Source organism: Triplophysa dalaica, chromosome 23, assembly GCF_015846415.1.
Source record: "Triplophysa dalaica isolate WHDGS20190420 chromosome 23, ASM1584641v1, whole genome shotgun sequence".
Taxonomy (NCBI): Eukaryota; Metazoa; Chordata; class Actinopteri; order Cypriniformes; family Nemacheilidae; genus Triplophysa; species Triplophysa dalaica.
The window spans coordinates 11,329,677-11,351,269 of record NC_079564.1 but is presented as its reverse complement, the minus strand read 5'-3'; the positions used below and the strand labels follow the sequence as shown (position 1 = coordinate 11,351,269).

The window sequence follows — 21,593 nt, the reverse complement described above, 5'->3', positions numbered from 1 at the left end:
GATGATGTCATAGGGAGGCCCTCGCTCTTGTGATGTGTTTAAAAGGCGGTCTGTTCTCTCGTCCAAAACACGACTGCAACAGCTGCGCTCCAGATCTGCGGCGAACCGCGTACACAAACGCGCATACATACAACCAGAGCTAAATCTATGTGTGCACACCGACTCCAAAAATAAGCCTCCTATGCACGTTGTGCATTAGGCAGATAGACAATGCATGATGGCAAACACACGCTCTGCTCCTACACATGCAGAAATGTACTCAGCGGGGAGGCGCTGATAATACCAATGCCTTTGCAATCAAAGCTCTGTGGGGTGGAGCCGAGTCAAAACATGTAGATGAATATGCAAATGAGGCCGGGGCCAGCTGGGGCTGAGTGCGGCTGGTGGGTGTGGATCTCGGCATATGTAATGTGGGCATCTGTGAGTGTGCGAGAGATGTGGAGAGGTTAGGTCTCAGGGGAGGGGGATAGAAGCAGAATTCAGGTTGAAGAAGAGAGGTCGGGAGAGCGACAGTAGAGCATGCTGTTCGTGGCATTCATGTTAAATGAAGTTCATCCAAACGTGAGGTAACACGAAAGCACAGATCTTTTTGTTGGCGCGCACACTTGTATACAACGTAAGAGCTACTCGGCGCACACAGGAGTCGCAAAAGGCTTTCGGCGGCATGAATAAACACTTTTGCAAAACGTAAACCATCTAATTGAGAGCTCATGCTGGAGTGGCGTGTTGACAAAACAAGACATCCGTTTGGAGCGTTTAAGCGAATGTAAATTAACACTTTGCTTCTAAACAAACTGTGCGACAAATTCGAACACGTGCCAGCGAATACCGGCCAAAAATAAGCCCTATTTCTTCGTAACCAACCTGAGATTTTGCATCCGTACACTTCGAAACGCAGAGCGATGCCGGCCTCCCAGGCGTAGGGTCGGATCCGGAGGTATCGTGTCAGCGTGGGCTTGGGAAGTTTGGATTTAACCACATCTGAAGGGTTGATGTTCCCCTGGAAAACCTGGCAAACAGAGAGCACACATTAGTTATTTACACTGTTTCTTTAATGAAACCGCCAAGTGGAGACCTTTGAGGTCAGCAATCCGACACTCCGCGTCAGAAACAAGAAAAACGTGAGGAATGCGTTTGGATTAGCGTCATCAAAAGTGACAACGTAAATATAGAGACTGAGCTGAATTATCTCTGGAGCCAACTGTGTACAATACAAAAGCCACTTTATGATGTCAGAGTCTGGCTTAGAGCTATTGAAAGTTTTGGACGATTCGGTTATACAATGGCGTCTGTTGTTACTGAAAGCAAACGCAGCAGACACTATGAATCAGCTATGAATTAGACAGTGTTATGTCCATGGCGCTGATTCTTGCTGACAGCAAGCACATGTTCTCTCTAACAGAGATTTGTTGAAGAAACAAAAAATAGCACCAAGACCTCAAAACTTTCTCTTTTCTTAGCACATCTGGTTTCACACGTCCTTTAGAAAGGTCAGCTGTGGAATTTTGAGTTAAAGCTTCTTGAAGTTTCTAGCTATCTATTCCTTGATCCTCCTTTCACTTACAAAGTGCGACGCATTGGGATATATTTTGATCTTTTTAAGAACGTTATAACCAAACAGCATTAGCCTTAAACACAGAACTCCTGAGACAATTTACTAAATATCTTCTTTTGAGTTCCACAGAAGAAAGAGTCACATACAGGTGAGTTTAAATGGTGAGTAAATGATGACAGAGCTTTTATTTTGGGGTGAACTATTCCTTTAACCCTAAAAACCAACATTACATGTGGTACAGTTGTAACGCTCTGCCTCCCACGATTCTAAACATAGTGGTCAAACAATAATCCATAAAGGAAGTCATCCAGTATGTTGCTAAGCACCGGGCACGCAGCATCCGTCTTTCCCAAAATTCATTCTGGTATTCGTGTCCCTGGGCACTACTTTTCAAACGCATGTGTCTGGACGGGAGACAAATGATGAGCGGTCCACTATCTTTAAATGTCACACCAATGCTCTGCTCTGGTGCTCTAAGTAGTCAAAAGGCTTTCCTTTGTGCAACAACCATGCAGCCGAAATGCTGTTTCAGCAGTCTGTAAATGGGCCCTTTACCTCACAAAAGCACTTTAGAGCCCAGCAGACAGAAACAAGGCCGCGCATCTTAAAAACGCAGGCTCTAAAAAGGGAACGGTGTACTTTAGTTGAGGGTCGGAGTAGAAATTGGACCTCTGGGTATATTTAAGTTCAATCTTACTCTCTGGCATGAAGATGTGTCTGCACATACTGTAGACACACAAATACTCGGAGGCGTCTAATTGGCTTGCTTAGCTTGACAGGTCGGTTTCAAAACAGTTGGAGCTGGCAGGCAACGCTGACAAACATATAAACACATATAAACGAGTATTGCTATGACTCTGCTGTGATACCTAGTGCATTGAAAAAACTCCTCACCCAAAAATACAATTCTGCCATCATTTACAACGTCATTTAAAACCTGTATATGACTCTTTTTGCAGTGAAACACAAGAGAATATATTTTGAGATATGTCTCGTTGATTTTGTGTCCATACAGTGGGAGTCAATGGATACCGATGTTGTTTGGTTACCAACATTCATCAAAATGTCTTCTTTTGTGTTCTGCAGAATAAAGAAAGTCATTGAGGTTTGGAATGACTTGAGGGTGAATAAATAACAAAAGGATTTTCATTTTTGTGTCCATCCCTTTATACAGTAAAATGCAGCGTATATTTACTGTAGGTGACGTTAGCATGCCGCTAGCTAAAAACAGGCATAAAACGCACACACAAATTGAAAAAAATTATTATAATTAAACATTTTTTTATTGCTACATGTATTCTTATTGATACCATCGACCAGCTAGGACTTACTGAGTTTGCTGCAATGCATTGTGGGTTTGCCATTCCTATCAAAGACACTTTGTATTAAACTAAAGGTTAAAACACACTACAAGATTTTTGCCCAGATTTTTAGTCTGCAGATTTGATCAGTTAATGTGTTTCTATCTGAAACTTTCAAAACGTCTGCAAGTGTATGATGTCTAGATTAAAAAAATCTGTTCCGATTTTATAAATTACACAATGTACCTTTAACCGCTGCGTCCACTGTAACAGGCCTGTCTTGGTTAACCGTTCAGTGTTGAAAGAGACATTAGCGATAGCTCACCTGATGGCTAATCGATCAGCGTCTTGGCCTTCATTCAATCCATCGCGGGCTCAAGTGCGATCAACCAGCTGTTCAAACACTCTAACCCCTCTAAACCTTCCCAGAATTCATCATTCTCTCACCCTCTCCGTTCGCCACTCGCTGTTTATTAATTCTTTTGTTCTCTCCTTTCATCCCGTAAGGAAAAATCCCTACCACAAATGTTGACATCATTCTTTAAAGGAAAAAAGAAAACCAGTCAGACTACTGTGGTGGCTTTGGAGTTGCAGTTCAGTCTCTTTTTACAGAGCTCACAAATTCAGTCTTTTAAGAGGGAAGATTAGCATACCACACTGGGCACATAATGGACCCGGAGAAACACAAGCTCTGCAGAACACATGAGCGTGGCATTCCCATCTGGAGCTGGAGCATGGATTGGTGTACTGGACACATACGGTGCATGGCTACAATGTGAGGAGATGTTTACAGGGCTACCTGCCAAGAAGCTCTAGCAGCGGACCTAGTTACAGATTACCTTTATGTTGGACTGAGAATAAGTTTCTTTTCTACCTGAGCTCCTACCAAGATTTCCAAACTGTATTTTAATGTTAAAATATCACATATTTTATAACCAAGAAAAAGAAACCAAATCACCTTCTGTTTTGGGCCATCCTTAATAGTGATCCAGTCCTCCCCGTTCGAACTCACATCCACCTTATAGGACTTCACATAGTACTTCTTCTTGGTCTCTTGTGAGATGGCACCCTGCGTGCCGATTGCGGATACAAAGCGCAAGAACCCGAGATCAACCTGCGGAGAAAGAAAATCCGTATTACTTCTATATTACTCAGAACTGAGGGAGTATCACTTTAAAAGTGGCTTATCGGGTGTCAAATATTGAGCTCATACGAGCGCAGGTGAGTATTAGAATAAAAGATGAATTTTAATGAATCTCAATTTAATAAAGCGTCGTCGATGTGACGATTTAATTTCCTGAACGGGAGACAAGAGATTATTGGATGAGGAAGGATATCTAACCTCACAGATCCTGTGTTGGGAAAAAAGTAATAGAAAAAGGCACATAAAAGGAAACAGAATTTCATATGTGTGCTGTGTTGAAAAATGAATGCTTCATTAAAAAATCATGAGATGTGATGTCATCCCCGCGAGCCTGGATGGAAAGGGCTTGTGAGAGAATGGCCAAGGGTTAGTGAAAAAGAATACATTGTGTATGTTAACAGAATTGCTATAGTTTGATTCGGTCACAGCTGTAATACATTGTGCTCCGTGTTTTTTTTGGTGTGTATGTGTGCCTGCAGGAAAAAACAATGATAAATGAGATCTCTTTAATAGTTCAATTATCTCCCCTAGACAGCAATAAGGGGAAATGAAAAGCAAATTCCAGTATCGTATATTTTTTATCTAAGAAAAAAAGACCGGCAGCTCACATATTCTTTAGAGATTCAAAGGAGACCTCAAAACATGATCTCAAATGATTCTTAAGACTTGTTTTCTGGGTGTGCAGTTGGTCTGTTGGACACTTTGCTTCCTACATGACTGTATCTTCTTGGACTTCACCTATTTTACATTAGTTATTCCCTTGACATGGACTAGAGACTTGATTTTGAAGCTTGCCTATTTGGCATGTGCATTTTTGAATCAGCATCTTTTACTACATACAGAGGTGTCAACGATTGAATGTAGTTGCATATAAGCAGCGCAGGACAAATTGACACTTTTTTTTGAGAATGTGTTTTTTTTACCAAAAGGAAAAAATTTAATTAAAATAGGAAAAAGCTTCTGTATGAGATTCTAAAGGTTAACTGAGCACAATCTGAATGAATGAAAACACATCTTACTAATATTGAAATATCAGAACGGACTTTAGCATTTATTCTTTGGACATGCTAAAATACACATGGCAAAAGATGAAAGCTGCCGAGCGACCAAACATCTGAGATCATAAAGCCTGGCTGAAGAAGAGACATACTGGATCAGTTTCAATCACATCAGCTGATCACAGATCAGAAATAATGAGTGGCTCATGAGTTATTAATGACTTTCTGCTTCCAACAGCGGAAGAGAAAAAAGGTTAGTGAAAGGGGAAAATGAAACATCCACATATTTTACTGCTGTAATGTTCTGTATATGCAATAAATATATATACTATAAATATACAAAGTGTTGCCCCTTTTAACTTTAAAATCAATCCAGTATGAATTAAGCTTAAAAGTATACAGGAGAAACAAGAGATGGAAAGCCCCAGTTCCTCATGGGAAACCCCTGCTTGACAGACTTCATGTTCTTGCTCCAATAAAAATATCACACTTCCTTATAAGAAAACAAGTACGTTTTCCAGAAAGTGGGCATTTCATCTGACCTATTTATGACCACACAAACAACAACAATGAGGTATTCTGTCATTCTTAGAAATAAGGACTGAAACCACATTGGACTTAAAACTGAGTTGAACAGTATTCGTGGTGTTGTGACTTTGCAGGTTTAATACAATCAGTCCGGCCTTTAAAATTGCAGTGAGAAAGTAAAAACTGGAATCCATGCGTCCCTCGAGAACAAAGTGTTTTCAAACAACGTGGCATGATTTTTTTACTTCCACATGTTTTTATTTTAGGGGTTATGTAAGACTCCAGATTGATTTAATTTAATTTACAAATACATCCCTTCCAATGATATCACCGCAACATGATCAAATAAATGAAACTGTATAAAAAAACATTCTTAATTTCCTTGTTGTCAAAAGCCCTAGTGTAGCTCGGAGTTTTAAGGATCTTATAATTCTGTCATGGAAAAGTTTTGGTACACGTTTTCATCACAGTCCATCTGTGAAATACGGACTTCGACAGATATTTCAGAGCTAATTCAATGAACAGTGTGTTTTATTACATTAAAGCCTGTAAGAGAGTGTGTGCGTGTTTTAGAAGAAAGCATTCTTGCCCGAGACATCAAATCTGCTTAAACTCTACTTAACACTTACTTTCTCATGCTTATTGTATTGAACTAAACAAACATCTTGTTTGGTGGTTTCCTAAAAATAAAATACATCAATTATTATAAAAGACAAATCTCCAATTTGCTCTCAACAGAACACCTTCCGTCCAGAATATATTTATAAGACATATCTATGTTTGTGATTCTTACTGTGTCAAATAAAAATTTTCTGTTTGCTATTTTCTTTTGAATTTCCCACTTGTCTTTCATAAAGCGGACAACAAAAATCCACAAATTGGTCAATCATTGAAAACACGACTGCTCTTGTGTATCTAAGGCTCAAGCACCATCTGGTGCAGGTTAGCCGAGAGGAACTAAGACATTGAGCAGACAGATGCCCAGTCAAAAGCAAACACAAATGTGGGACGGCAGGTTTCACAGGGCAAAGATCTACTTCATCCATCAAACCGCAGCTTCCTCTCCCCAGCCCATCCCATGACACCTGGTCGCTCTGACGGCTCCTCTGAAATTCCATTAACTACAGGTATAATTAATTCACATTTTCATGAAAATTGTATTACTGCCAGCTGAGAGATCTATAGGCTCCTAGAAGACCTCCCATTCATCACCCAATTTACCTGGTAGAATTAGCCAGGGATATTTTTAGCCTTCTAGTGATTTTATTTTTTTAAATTATGCACATGTGCCCGAGTGCTGATCATCTACTTCTTTTTCAGATAGAGAAAACCCAAACCACCCCCTAGTTAAGGAAAATCACCATTACTGTATGTAAATGGGGCTTTTTAAGTGGGGCTTAAAAATATAATTTTGCCAAACTCGGGTAGGATGGACTCAACCTTATTATTATCATTTAAACAAGAAAATAACATGTATTTTAAATATATATTGATATAGAAATATACTGTAAATAATATTATACAAAATATGTACATAATATTATACAAAATGTCCTAAAATATTTAAATACTATAAAAAATTATGAACTACTAATGTTGACAAACCAACAACAGCAACAACACAATAATTAATGATAATACATCCATAACATAAGAACTAATATTTACATTAACATTAAAATATGATGACTGTTGCGTTATGCGTTAAGTCAAAATTGAAAGATCCTGGTCTTGTCAACAATTCATCTGTCATTTTTTCATAAAAACTTTCTTTAACACTCTAAAGTGATTTCATCAAGCCTTCTTAGAAAGCTTTCACACCTGACTCATTTAGTACGGTTGAATCACACAAGAGTTCGTTTTTCATCTTGCGGTTCGTTTGGGCAGGTGTGAATGCTCCAGTGTGCACCAAAAGCGGACCAAATAAGCGTACCGAGACCTACTTGAAGAGGTGATCTCGGTACGCTTTCAAACGCACCATGGAGCGTTTCTTTTGTGGTGAGGACGTGATCAGACCTCGAACAGACACAGATAAAAAAAGTACTCCTTTTTTTTAACTAAACTAGTAGCCGTAGTCAGCTGCGGTGTGCATTTTTGAATGATGACAATTATTTGTTGACAGTTTGCACTAGCATGGCAGCTCGTGGCCAAACTTGGATGACCATATTACATCCCAACTTTCGAAAACTCACAAGAACAGCACAATATGTTCATTGTTTAGCAAACAGGGAAATGGGGTTTAATAGATCTGAACTAAAACTCCGGCAGCAGTTCATCCAAATGCGGGATGTACAAGTTCCCCTGGTACGATGACCTCGATAATATACTTGGGACAACACCGGACGTTGACCCGGTGGATGTTGTTGAGATCGCCATTGCCGCAAAAAATGATGCGACTGATGCTAGCACAGTTGACTGGGCTAACGTACCACATCTGACACGGGATGTTGATGGTGAGTTTATTTAGTTTAAAAATAAACTATATCTCGCCAACGAGTGATGTGGATGTTGTCACGTGACTGGATTTTGGTTAGTTTCAAATGGTTCGGACCAAAGCAATCAGTGTCGATGAAAATTAACCAACACCGCTGGAAAATGCTACAATGTATCATTTTTCACCATTTGTCCGGACCAAATGAAACGAAACAAAGGTGAGAAAGCGCCCTTATTTTCCAACCCCTCCCCTTAAACATCCCACTTTCATAACCTAATCGATTTCAAAGCCATATAATCAAGTACGGCCCTTCTTTTTAACAATAAGCTGATGGATAGCTAATAGACTATTCTGTCATTTAAGAAATGGACTTCCCCAGACAAGCAGAACACAGACTATAGCCTCTATGACCCTTCATGTTTTAAACATGCACCTGTATTAATATTTAATCGCTAGAATTTGATATCAAGGAAGATATCTCGCAATTTCAGATTAATAACCTGCATGAAGATGGTTTAAAATCATGGTTAGACTGTACCTCGTGCAGGTGTGTTGCTAGCAGGATGGCCTAGCTTGACACCAGCTCTGTGGGCTTCGTCAGTAGAGACTCTCATGTTAATTACAGTCCCACTGTCTAATTACTCATCAGCTGGCAGGAGAACAGCATCGGCTGAAAATAGCAGCCGCTTATCCCTTAATTGAAGAACGAAAAACCTAAGCAAAACAAGAGAGCGGACGTAGATGACCATCGCTAATAGAAAACACATGCAGATGACACGCGAACGAAAACAGGATATGGCAAAGCGCGCAGCTACAAGGAATGACATTTCACCCGCCGAACTGTCCCATTCGTGCTATTTCCCTCTCTTCCTAGATAAACTCGGGCTCAAGTGCCTGAGAGAAATGTTTTTCTCAGAGGAAGTCTGTAATTAGTGCCTGCTTGATGGTCCTGGAATTCTGACCTGTTTTTGTAGCGAAATGGGTCGGCGACGCATTGGCAGAGCGAGCAGGAATAAGAGGGTGGGGTTGTTGCTTAAAATCCTTGTTTTCATCTAGCGACCTGGCACATTCCCTTCTCACCTCCATCAATCAACTTGATGGCTTTCTGTTGAACTGGCTGACACGAAACCCGGCTGGCACTCCACAAGTCGCGGACTTTCGTGGCCCCTTATTGTTTTGGCCGCTCTGCCCTCTTGTCCGGGTCTTTTAATGAACACGATAAAAGCAAACATCCTCTCCTGCGACGCTAAAGACGACTAGCTCTCACGTCTCTGTGAATTAAATCATTCAGCCGAACAGCAGGACACACGTATGCAGCAGGTTCTTTAATGAACCGTTGTTTATTCAAAGCACCATTTCATATATGCAAATGGTTGACGTGTTTTGGTGAACCCATGGATGAGAGCGTTTTGTAGCCGGCGGTTAATGAAACAAAACACGCTCTATAAAGAGCGACTTCTATTCAAAAATAAGGAGCTAGACGGCAGAGGCTTTCAAGTATTGACGGTTGACTTTTTCCAAGATCAAAATGCATAATTCATAAAAGCTCTTTGATCAGCGGCCGCCGTTCGAGTGGATGAGCTCGCATTTATTGCATCACTTGCAGTATGCGAAATATCCCAGCAGGGCTACCAATCAGAAATCATTCTTTGTTATGCCAGGCTCTCCAAAGAGCCTTCCATAAGATCCCTCACAACGTAGGTTACGGTCTTCTGTAAATCGGAAGTCTCCTCATGTGTGAGTCAAAATGTGTTGTGCAGATGTAGTCACGCTTTAACAAAGTCTTCCGATTGAAACCAGGCCATATCCATAAATACAGCAGGCTGGAAGTCTTCATAGCAAGACACTTGTCCTTTGGGTGAACGTAGTGTAAAGGTCGGACGACCAGTGTTCGATTGTTGAGTTCATCAAAATATTCACACAAAAAAAACTAAATGTGAGAAAGCCATGTGCTTGTCAGGCACACATGGACAAAGATTACATTTCCTGACCCTGGACTTAACACCAGGAGTGGCATGGTGGAACATAGACTGTGATTAAATTGAAAGGATTAAGATGCATGACAAATTAGGCCTTTTTGACACCTTGTGGACGAAACAGGGATATTTAACACAGAAGAACCTTCCGTGAATAATATAAGTGTCCTGTAAATTACATTCGAGAGCGTAAATGTAATAAATAATGAACTGATAATATGCGTAGGACGCGGGAGCGAGTGCCAAGATGTGCGTGCCAAGTGGACTGTGCCATTAGATGGAGAAAGCCTGTTGTGGAGGCTCGTGTTGCTTAATGAAAGCCAAATGAAGAATTCCACTCTTTTAATAACGCTCGTTATAATTAAACTCCTCCACAAGTGCCGGGCACGCGAAAGAGGGGGGAGAACGAGAGCAGGACGTCTCCAAATTATAAATCATTCATCCTCGGTAGGGATCCGCCTTTGTTCCCTTGGAAACAGATGTGCGAGGTTCAACTTTGACATGTGATTGGCGGAAAGGGATTCACGGGGCACGGCCCGTGAGGGCTGAAACAGAATACGTTTGATTTGCCGAAATTTCTCAGAGTAAAAAAAGCACCCTTCCTCTAATCAATACTCTTTGGAGAATTCAAAGCGGTTGTAAAATGGTGCTCTCTCCAGCTCAATACGGCATCGTGGGAGGCGAGTCATTTAGAGTTTCATTAATATCTGTAATGACAAAACAAGTTCAGCAAGCCAAGAGGGTGAACATTTGCAAAGTCTACTTAATTATCCTGAATAAAATATGAAGTGGCAAGTGTGAAATGACGTGGAACCGATTGGTTTGGGTGCTGGAAGAGAAATATTGCTCGGTTTCTCTTTAGGCCACCAGTTAAAAAAACTCATTCGATCCAAGCAGATGCAGAATATACTCCTTAGGGGTTGAATACAAGCGAAAACAATCAGAATACCGAACAATGACAAATATATTTGCCAATGTCTTTTATTTCAAATGATGGGTTGTGAAATAAGTGCAGACCAATTATTGACTGTTTTTCAAAGAACATACATGTAATGGTGGAGTGTTAGTATTGTTCATTGCACAAAACAACACTCCCTATCGATTTCAAATTGACAAAGACCAGTAATCTATAACTGTACCAAGGAAAAAGACAAATAGATTTTAACACAAAAGTCACAATGCTCATCTTGTCTATGTCCTTTGAGCTAGACAAAAAGAAATGTGCAATAGTTCCACAAAATGTTTTTAAAAACCATACATATATCTTGTTCACAATAGAACCAAGATTTAAACATCAGGATTATTTGATGGTGGTGAGGTGAGGCACGTTCAACTAATTCAATTATGCTCTGAGACAATATTTTGATAGCAATAAAGAAAATCTGCTTAACAGACCTCCCCTGGCAAATATTTGGACGTGGGTCACGTCTGTTATTAGCCTCAGAGGAGACTGTTTGGAGAAAACTTTCCAGTCAGGCAAAGATGATAAAACAAGTCTGGGTTTTGAGGGTACCCCGGAGGTTTGGGTCACAGAAAAAAAACCTGACATAAACGGCCTGTTGAGGTGCCACAATGTTTGTGTAACTAACACGATGACTACTGCCCAGACTTTCTCACGGATTCATGGAACCAAAATAGACGTGCTAATGATCCGTGGAGCGCTACATTTAATAGAATATAGTGGGTCACACAATTTTTGTAAAATCCTGTCATTCCAAACACTGATAACTTCTTGTTTACTTCGTTTAAGAAGCTTTATGGTCAGTGTCCATTCACGTTATTAGGTGTAAAAGAGAAACATGAATTTTCTACCATATCTGTTTGGGTTTACAGTCATTCAAACTGGGAATGACTTGATAGTGACTAAATAATGTGTATGACTTTACTACAATGTATAAAGTTGTGATTGTTTACATTACTTAATGCATTAGCTAGAATAAACTAAAAGTGAACAATAATTCAACAGCATTTAATAATCTTTATGTTATTTATAAGTTGTATCAAATAAAATAAAATAAGTATTTATATAAAATTAAAAAAATACCATTTTTTTTATAAGTCAGCTAATGCATTTATTACCTTAAACCTTATTGTTAAGTTTTAACAATTTGTGACAACTACTCTTTAAGCAGGAGTGAACCAGTATCCTTGGGTTTTACTAAACATTTCATAGACAAAGAAAAAAAAACACAAGTATTATCGCAGGTCTTTGATAGAGAATAATAGAGAAATGTGAATAGAGAAACCCACGAGACTGCTGGATCAACTTTAACTTACATTCTACTTGGGGAAAGTTTCAAACACAGAAAGCAAAAGTGTGGGGGAGTTTTGCAAACTTTTCTTCTGTAGCATCGCTGCTTCTCTATTCTTCAAATAAAATACCACAGCAGTGTCTCTTCTCTCTGAAGGACAAATCCGTCTTCCATTACTCATTAATGAAAGGTCGTATAAAAGATCTACATGCGGGATAGAGAGTGCAATTCGTGCGGTACCTGAATCCATTCCTTGTTCGTGTCCTCCGCGGGGGTCCAACCATTTTCAGGGCTGTTCAGTCTAGAACGCTCCGGAGACCAGTGCTGGTTGTACTGGGATGAAGCCGCAACCTGGTCTGAATGGATTTCACCGGTTTCCATGCCCAAGGCCTCAGCGCAGTCAAAGTCTGAAAGAGAGAGAAAGAAAACTATTAAAATGTAATTTCACTATCTATATATAGAATACATCAGATCACAACCCAAACCAAGGCCTTCCTCTTGGGAATGGACCACTTAGCAACAAAGTACCATGAGTTTCCATCGCTTGGCTTTGGAATAGCACACTCTCTCTCTCTCGCTCCTTACAGGAAAAATCTATTTAATGGAAGCATATTAAGACGCAAAGCTTTATTCATAAAACATTCAGGTTAAGCTCTTAAGTCCAGCATAAAGAGTCATGAGGTACATAAAAGAAATGAAAGGTTCCCTTTCGCCAGTTGAAACATTACAGGGCAATGTCTTCTTGGAGAAATGGAAAGGCAGAGACGGCCACGGGGCATCTGTGTTTTCAGAAGCAAGAAACAAGGGCCGTCGTCACCCTGCATGCCACGCCACCCAAGATGGACTCATGTCTGATTGTTTTGTGACGTTATGGTGAAGTCATCCTGAGGCATGAAGGCCTTATGTCTGAGACAAGCAGAGTTCACGCTCTGACCCCTGAGGGTCTTCAACCAGATGCTTCGGCACAGAATTTAGGGCTGTGAGACGCTGCAAATTTTGAGACTGAAGTAGAAGACATGGTCATTTATTTGTAAAAGGTCACAGGTAGCAGGCAAACACAGATGCGCAAACACAAACTGTTGCTTTGAAAGGAAAAGAAACGCATGGAGGAACAGGGTGAGCTCACGTTCACTAATATTTACAGAAAGGTGGAGAGCAGCCAGGTCACATACACATTACAGACAACATGGGCCAAATATGCAGGCCTCATGAACACATGTAGTAGATGGAGAAAGCGTCAGATGGAGAGTTGCTGTAGGGAACTTCCTTTTTAGGGCATTCAAGAAACATTTTCAGTGCTCAAAATTAAAAAGACTAACTATGGGCAAATTCATATAAATAAAGTATTATACAGTCCCAGAATGCAATGCAACAGAGTCCAAAACTGGACATAAGGGAATTGTATTTAATCTAATACTAAAAAGTGCACTTAATAAAACGTACAATTTACCTAAAAACCCTTAAAAATGCACCAAGGTAAACAACATTTTCTTCCAAAATGCCATATTTACTACAGTTACGGTTAGAACTAACAAGTTGGTAATAATAAAGTTAATAATCAAAAAAAGTTCTTAAAATTGTTTATTCTTAGTATTAGTGCTTCATGCTTATTCTCATTTATATATTGTCTTTGTCCTGAGAGGAATGGACAAGATAAGAATTCGACTGTACCAAAGAACTGAAATAAATTGTTTTGAATTGAACTGATAATGTTTTAACTGTAGCTTCTCAACATGCGATAAACAGTTCATTTAATTGCGAGCATTTAGTCTTTTATATTCTTCATATGCTTCTCTCTTTCCCCCTTTCATATTTACAGCTCCACTAAATCTTAACACGACGTGCACCTGATCGCCCATTCTCTTCTGCTCTGTTTTATCTCTCTCTCTCTATTCAGTCATCTATCTGCTTTTCACCCCTTTTGTTCTTCAAAACAATGACTTGAAAACAACCAGATCTCGGGTCTGATAACATCTGGCATCTGTCAATGTTCGGTCCCATTCCACTAAGACCATAAATCTGCGGTTCTCAGACTCACACTTGAAAAAATCCTTAGCACAAAGACTTATTGCCAATATCTAATCTCCTTCTTTCCTGCAGAGAACAATATAGCGGTAAACACGTTGAGCTGTGAGCGCGGCGGCCTCAGAATGTAAATTTATGGAGGCAATAAATAATTGATAGACTGCGACTGTTCGGCAAATTCCCCGCTGAGAACACACTGAAAGTATTCTTGAGCGTGGATGTTGTACACACCTTGTTCTGGGAGCTCAAGCTGAAATATATCATGATACAGGGCTCTTAGTATTAATGGGCAACATATTTAAAAATAAGGTGTAAATTAAAGCTAATCTCCTTTCATTGTAAATAGAAATTACAGTTTAACCAGAAACAGATTTCTATGTGGATAAAATCCAGCTATAGATGCTACTATGGGAAATACAGCCGATTTGTATGTTTCTTGTTGGTCCAAGTCATTCATGCATGATTGATTTGTTCCAAGTTGGTCTACAAGATTAATAGATCGAGTCTCAACCTTTAGTGAACCATCTCAGGCAAGCTGGTGAGAGCTGGTAGATCACTACAACCTCAAAAACAAACCAACCGTTTTTAACAAGGTTATAAATATGTTTATACAACAAACAGACAGACCGAGACAGACCAACAGACAGTCAGCAGGTTAGAGAGAACAAAATGTCTGAAGACAGATTTACATGCATAGATGATTTTAGCCAAGAGATAGTGGTTTGTCCCTTAATGTAATGTTTGCTCAGGGCATTTCTTAAATTAGGGTGAAGAAGTGAATCCTCTGGGAAAACTAGATTGAAAACACTCAAATTGGGTAAAAGTGTGTGTGTTGGGTTGTGTAAAGCGACCTCCATCGAGGAGGACACATGGGTCATGACTCCTGACACATTCACTTAATGAAAGTGAGCCACAGCTGGGTGTGACATATTCATGTAATAACTTCCCACGGCACTTTATATATGTGTGTGGGAGCACATGTGTATTTGGGTTTCAACCATTCACACCCTAATAACTCGCTTAAAATGAACACGTCATTTATGAATCATCCTGTCCTACTATCTAGAGTAAAATAGCCAACCACAGTAAACTCATTGAAGTTCTGCATAGACATATATTTGAACATATCATTGGACTGAATATGGTGGCATACCAAGATCAGTCTTCTTTTCCTGATTTACACTGGTAAGATTATTATAAGATTAATCAAATCAAGCTGATTTTTCAGGTAGATTTATGTAATTTGATTTCACAACATATAAAGAACCTGCAATTTTATGTTTCAAACAGAGATGGCGATATAGCGTCAAAAGTTACGGACTAAATCTTTAAACAATGCAGTTCTAACTTACCATCTGGGACCGTCCTTTCCAAAACAGTGAAATTTGCTGAGAATCCCTCTTTTGCAATGGCACTATCTGTGGTGATTGTCAAAGCCAAGATCCCGGTGTAGGATATGATCCGTCCGGGTGTATTCTGCCCACAATATCTGCCAACATATGGACCAACTGGAGAAGAAGAAAAAGCAAAGATGAGTCATATTGTTCCTTTTTAATGACTTTAAAATTTGAAGTTTATCAATCAGATCAAATCAAATCAGTAGAATTGTTTAAACTAGTGACATCTGTTGACCTTGTACAACTTTGCTGAAAGACTAGAACGTACTCTCTACATCTTGTTGTTAATGGAAATGAAACAGCCACTGTCTGTTAGTTTCTGTGACCTTGGGCTTCTGTTTTCTGCGGCGCTCATAAATTCCAGCACTTATTGTTCAGTCCAGGGTCACTCTGATGTGACTTCCTAGAAGCCACTTTGAAAGAAAATTATGGATGGTGGTTGAACAATAAGGAAGGAACCAAACATAACCAGTAAATGGAGAGGTAGGGAATGCATTCAGCTGAGGAAAGTAAACGTATAAAAGCTGTGTTGAGAAATAAGGAGAAAAAGGTTCTTTTGACACCTAGTTTACCCTTTGGTTAATATATTTTATAACCCCAGGTTATGGCCATGTTTGACTTTTCCACACTTGCGATTCTGAAAGGAGGGTGACACGGTCCACTTATCACCTTAATGTTCCGAAGGTTTTGCGATGCCAACGGTATACTGCGTCAAAATGGAACTTTTTTCACAAACAACCTTTCATAAACTACCTTGAAAGGTGGCTTGAGTTGAAAGTCACTAACATTGCACCTAACGTCTTCTTTTGTATTTCGCTTAAGTCATTTGAACAACATAAGGGTGAGTTAATGGCAGACTTTGTGACAGTTCTTTAATAATGAATCAGGACGGGTGAAAAAGAAATATATTGAAACGAACGAGCAGGATGCGAGAGTGGGCGAGGCAAACAAAGTAATTAAAATGAAATTGAAATCTTCTCTCAAGGTCTGTTGTATCTCTGAAGAGGCGCCTCGTGATTGGCTTCTCATAAAGAGTCTTTAAGAACATGTCTATTACAGCCCAACAGAGATGAAACAGACCTGCCCGTTTGCGTGTAAACGTTCATGGAAAACAGAAATTCGTGCTGTCTAATGTTCATTTTAATCATCATAAGTCTCCACAGGATGTAGAAGCAGGTTAATTCAAGAGTACTTCATATAAATGCATGTGCTCTTGTGTATTGGAAAGCTGCTGGGTGTGGCAAACCACTCGGATTATCCGCATGACTCAACAGGGCTATGAAATTTTAAAGAGCCCCTCCAAGAACCCATCCTGCATGTTGGAGAAGTGGGCGGCCAGTTGGCGACGGAGGGGTGGGCCGGGGGGATGGCAGTGGATTGAAGTCATAGAAGCCTCTGTCTCATGTCTTTCCACACTAATGCACTATTGATTCATGTGGCTCCACAGGTAATGCAGCTTGTGTCTGAACCGTAGAGAGAAGAAACATCAAGGCCCTTGAGCACCGAGGCCTTTCAAAGTCTTGTTTGGTGCCAACCTCTTAGCCCTTTCTCTGAACGGTGCACCAACATCGGTGGCATATTTTTCATGAAAGATTCCTTGACATATGTCTATCGAGGCTCTGATGAAGCCCACAGCCTCTGTTCTGTCTTGGCCTGCTCATGAAAGCCTAGGGTTTGGTCAAACTTGATAGATAGCTTGTTGTGTTAAATTCTGTATCTAATGAACTCACAAAGTTCAATGAACCTAATTTGAAAAAAAAAACCTGATGAGTAAGCTGTGGATATTAGACCAAAGGTGTCATTGTTTCTCTGCATCACTTCTCTGGCGAGACAAAAGTCGATAATGAAGTGGAAACAGAACAAAACCTCTGCTCCTCAGCGACTTCCTTCCCATTTTGAGCTGAAAGCCCGAGTACACACACACACCAAAAAATAATTATCTTGAAGAAAAGAATATTTTTGGTGGAGTTATGAAAACAGTCTGCATTCCAGACTCCCACACCCAACCCAAGGAAAACCGCAGTCTTGTGTCCGGAGAGACAAACATGGAAGAGAAAAACTATTAACCGAAAATGATTAAACTACAACTATTAACAGAAAGATGCTTCGGGCAACATATTTTCACAAACAGATTCTCCTTTCTCATACAGAAAAAGTCACATGTGTATGTGTGTCTCTAAATAAGACTTTTGTCCATACTTTGGACAGTTTGTTTTGCTTATGAAACCAAGAACTGTTTTGGGTCCAAGCATCTATTTTCCCCTAGAGATCAATCACAATGCCTCATATTCAGAATGAGTATCTGGCTTCTATGCTAAAGGCCACGTTCACAAGACTTAGGCAAGGCCCGCCCATTGACTTCTGTGTCTGAGGTGAAGTGCATTAGTGTTACTTTTGTAACTGGCGCATGCTAATTTATTTTTAGCTCTTAACTCGTTCCATAAAACATTTGTCGAGAAGCATGTCATTACTTGCAGACAAAACCAATGTATGTCTAACGGATAGACATGCATTGGTGAAGGGATAAAAACCATATCTTGTTAACTAGTATATCACAAAGACTTAAGTAACTATGACCCTAGATGTCACATGACTTGACAGCATAGAACTGCCCTGGCAACTGTTTTTGTATGGACAAACACCACTCTCATTTCTTCAGAAATTGTATTACATCCATTAGACCTCGTTCCTGTTTTGAATTATCAGACTTTTTTTGTCGCTAGGCCTTTGAACTGAATTATTTGAAACAAACATCATCTGCTCCTTTGTTTCATGCATTGATTTTTCTGTTCAGGGCTCTCCGATGACTCACCTCCGGGGAATCCGTCCCAAATCTCCAGCCGGTCGTAGCGGCAGAACACTCCGGCAGGCGGCTGAGGGTCCGCCTCCAGCTCGAAGCTCTCGAACTCCAGAACGATTTCCGACATTTTGGGGGCGAAGATCATGAAGGTGCAGTCCAGGTTGTTGGGGTACTTCTCCGGAAAGCCGGGAGACTTGATGACTCCGCTGCTGGAGGTGAAGTTCCTGGAACATTCCGGACCTGAGATGGGAAGGAAGGAGAGAAATTACACGAGAGGTTTTATTCACTGAGACAAAGAGACCAAAGGAAAAAAACTAACAGAAGGAGAAGACCCGGTGGTCTGTGTTGTGCTTCATGAGTGTATAGTTTATGGGCCGTGGTGGAGGCCCACCCTGCCTGGGATGAGGTTTGTTGCCTCTTTTCTTTAATGTGTGGTCTATGATCAACATGAAATAAAAAACGTACAAGCACATATGAGACTTTACTTATTAAATGTTTAATAAGTACGGCACCCTGTGATGTAAGGTTGATGCCTAAAATATCACAAGAAACTGTGAAATGAGGTCATCATTCTCACAGTACTCCTTTTACAAATATGTACACACTTTTACATCAGCGTCATTACATTGGCAAACTGGCTTTCTTTTGATGTACTGTATTGTTGAAGTTCACACATACATCACCGCTTTACACTTAACATGACTGCCGCCCAACTAAAGCTTTTGTGTGATGAATAGTCTCAGAGATCTCTGAGTAATTACGCTCTTGTTACAGAGCAATGCACACAGGATCACCTCTGGATCATCAACACCCAAATGTCAACATTACATTATAGTGCCTAATGTAGGGTGGAATCCCATCATGGGTTTTTACAGCGGGTGCAAAAGTTTAAAGATCGTGAACCAGTCTAGAGATTACACATGATGAATAATGATGTCAGGAAGGCTTCATCTTAAATATTAAAGAAATAAAACAAATCTGTAAAGTACAGCAATGGCACAAAATTGAGTTATTCAGGAATCTTGTTTGGTGCGTGAGCCATCAAAATCTCCACACACACATTTATTTTTCTCATGCGCTCTAAAGCAAATGACCAGCATGGGAATTTGAGTCTAAAGTGAGTTGACATTTAGTGCACTTCTTGGTTGCTTTTTAAACAGCAGGACATAAATTCCATACAGCTGTAAAATTCCACAGCTTTAATACCTTTTCTTTTATAAATAAGAATAAAGTATCACTTAGTGGATGTGGCCTTCCCAAACCAACAGGCCTCCACGCTAATGCACTGAAACGTGGGACATCAGTGTCTGCACATGGAGAGAAGCAGGACAGGGTAATTGTAGAAACACTTTATAAAGTTAAAAGCTGTAAGCTGAATGATCAGCAATCACCGTTTCCAAAAGCTTTCCAAGTTATCAAAAAGTTTTTAGATTTCCAACAGAACATTTGATGATGGAGCCAAAAATATTCAACTTAAGTTTTCGTTTTTAGCTGTGTATGTTCCGGCACTGGCAGAGACATGCACTGAATTTCATAAAAATATATTCAAGATTATCTTCAGAGAGAAACGATAATATCTGTTGCATTTCCACAGGCGAAAAGGAATTGCAGCCGAAGAATAATTTTTGTCTGCACCATCTCCTACTCCTACATCATTTTTTTCAGTAAAGCACCTTTCCACAGCTTTCATTTTACGTATATGGGAGCGCTTCCGCTTCTAGCCACACGTGCTAGCTTTCATTCATGGTGTTCTGAAATGTCCTAGGTTCTTGCGCAACTTTGCCACATTCTTCAAAATTTCTCTGTTTGGTCAAGCAATTCATGGGAAAGAAATATTTGAAAGAGACTGAAAAACACTTAAAGGAAAATAAGAGACAGTATCACCATAGGAATGATCGCAATATGTTTATTAAATATAAAGAATTGTAGTTTAAGTGTATTTGTGTATATAGCTTCATTCTTGTTTACATATGTGGTTGGATAGTAATCTAATTATGTGCACTTGTGATTGTGTTTCTCATAAGGGTTTCGGAGTCTTGCCACTATTATTGCTAACCACAAATGTTTAAAACCTCCACAAATTCCTAAGTGACTGGGTTGGTTTCTGTAGTTATTCGCCAGTCGTTGAGAAAAACTTTACAAGAGAACGACTGAGGAAAACTGAGATGAGAAACGGGAGGAACGTTCAAGCCTGTAAACCCAAGCCAAACAAATAAAGCGTTGTAAGAACCATCCAGCTCCTTTCTCTACTCTCACAACCCCAAATACTTTCAAGTCATTCTGAACTACATAAACATTTAAACACCAGAATTGACTGTAGGCCTATGGGTGAATTGCAAAGTGGTACTAAAAAAAACTGACAGTTGATTCATAGATGCTAATCGCTAACTCTGACGTTAATGGCTAGCTTTAGCACGATTTATTTTAAAGGGCTTCCCGAACAAATGTATACACAAAAGGCTTGTTTTCAGTAGAGTGAAGTGGCTAAAGCTGTCAACCGCTATGGATTTTCCCAGTTTTAGGTATTAAAATTAAGGTATTATTATTAAGGTATTCCTCAGCTGTAATGCAAAAGTTTGTTTTGCATTCATCTATATTACAGCACAGTGTTGAAAACAAACAGCTAACACGGCTATGCTAACATTCAGCGTTTTTACAGTGAATGGCATAAGAAATGCAACTGATCCCTCGGCACACAACTAAGTTTGTATAATGCTGAAGCAGGAATAAAATGGCTTAAGGTGTTCTGGGTCTAGTGAGCTAATCGCTGTTGTTTATATTCCATGTATCTTTAGGGAAAATAATTAATCTAGACGCACACATCCACGCACTTTTCCTCAGCTTTCCCCCCCCTGGCTACTCTGAGACAGGTTAATGGCCGCGTGGAGAAGCAAAATTGGCCACACTTTCCAACAAACATTAATTTAAAATCAGAGCTGTGGGGTTACCCGAACACACATTTACACAAAAATAATCCACAGTTGCTGAAACATCATTTAGCCAGCCGGCGTTCCCCTTGAGAATGAGAGTAGGCCTGTAACAGTTTGTGTCTTGGATTTCAGTAGGCCTGTGTGGTAATATAGAGGTAAAGCTGAGGGAGTATATAGAAGAATGACATGCTTACTTTGCCAGATGTGACCTATGCCACCGGCCTGTAAAAAACAACTACAGTATCTAGTTAGA

The 21,593-nt window shown here is 39.9% G+C and overlaps 1 protein-coding gene across 2 annotated transcripts in view; it reads right to left on the bottom strand.

The window, feature by feature from the left end:
• The window catches only part of nrp1a (neuropilin 1a), a 60,284-nt gene that overhangs the window by 16,034 nt on the left and 22,657 nt on the right, over positions 1–21,593 (bottom strand). For both annotated transcript variants that reach the window (XM_056738112.1, XM_056738113.1), the window contains exons 4-8: positions 18,423–18,650; positions 15,566–15,721; positions 12,429–12,595; positions 3,815–3,970; positions 865–1,009 (exon numbers count right to left, since the gene is read on the bottom strand). In XM_056738112.1, the coding sequence (XP_056594090.1) occupies positions 865–1,009; positions 3,815–3,970; positions 12,429–12,595; positions 15,566–15,721; positions 18,423–18,650 (852 nt within the window). The remainder of the gene's footprint in view (positions 1–864; positions 1,010–3,814; positions 3,971–12,428; positions 12,596–15,565; positions 15,722–18,422; positions 18,651–21,593) is intronic.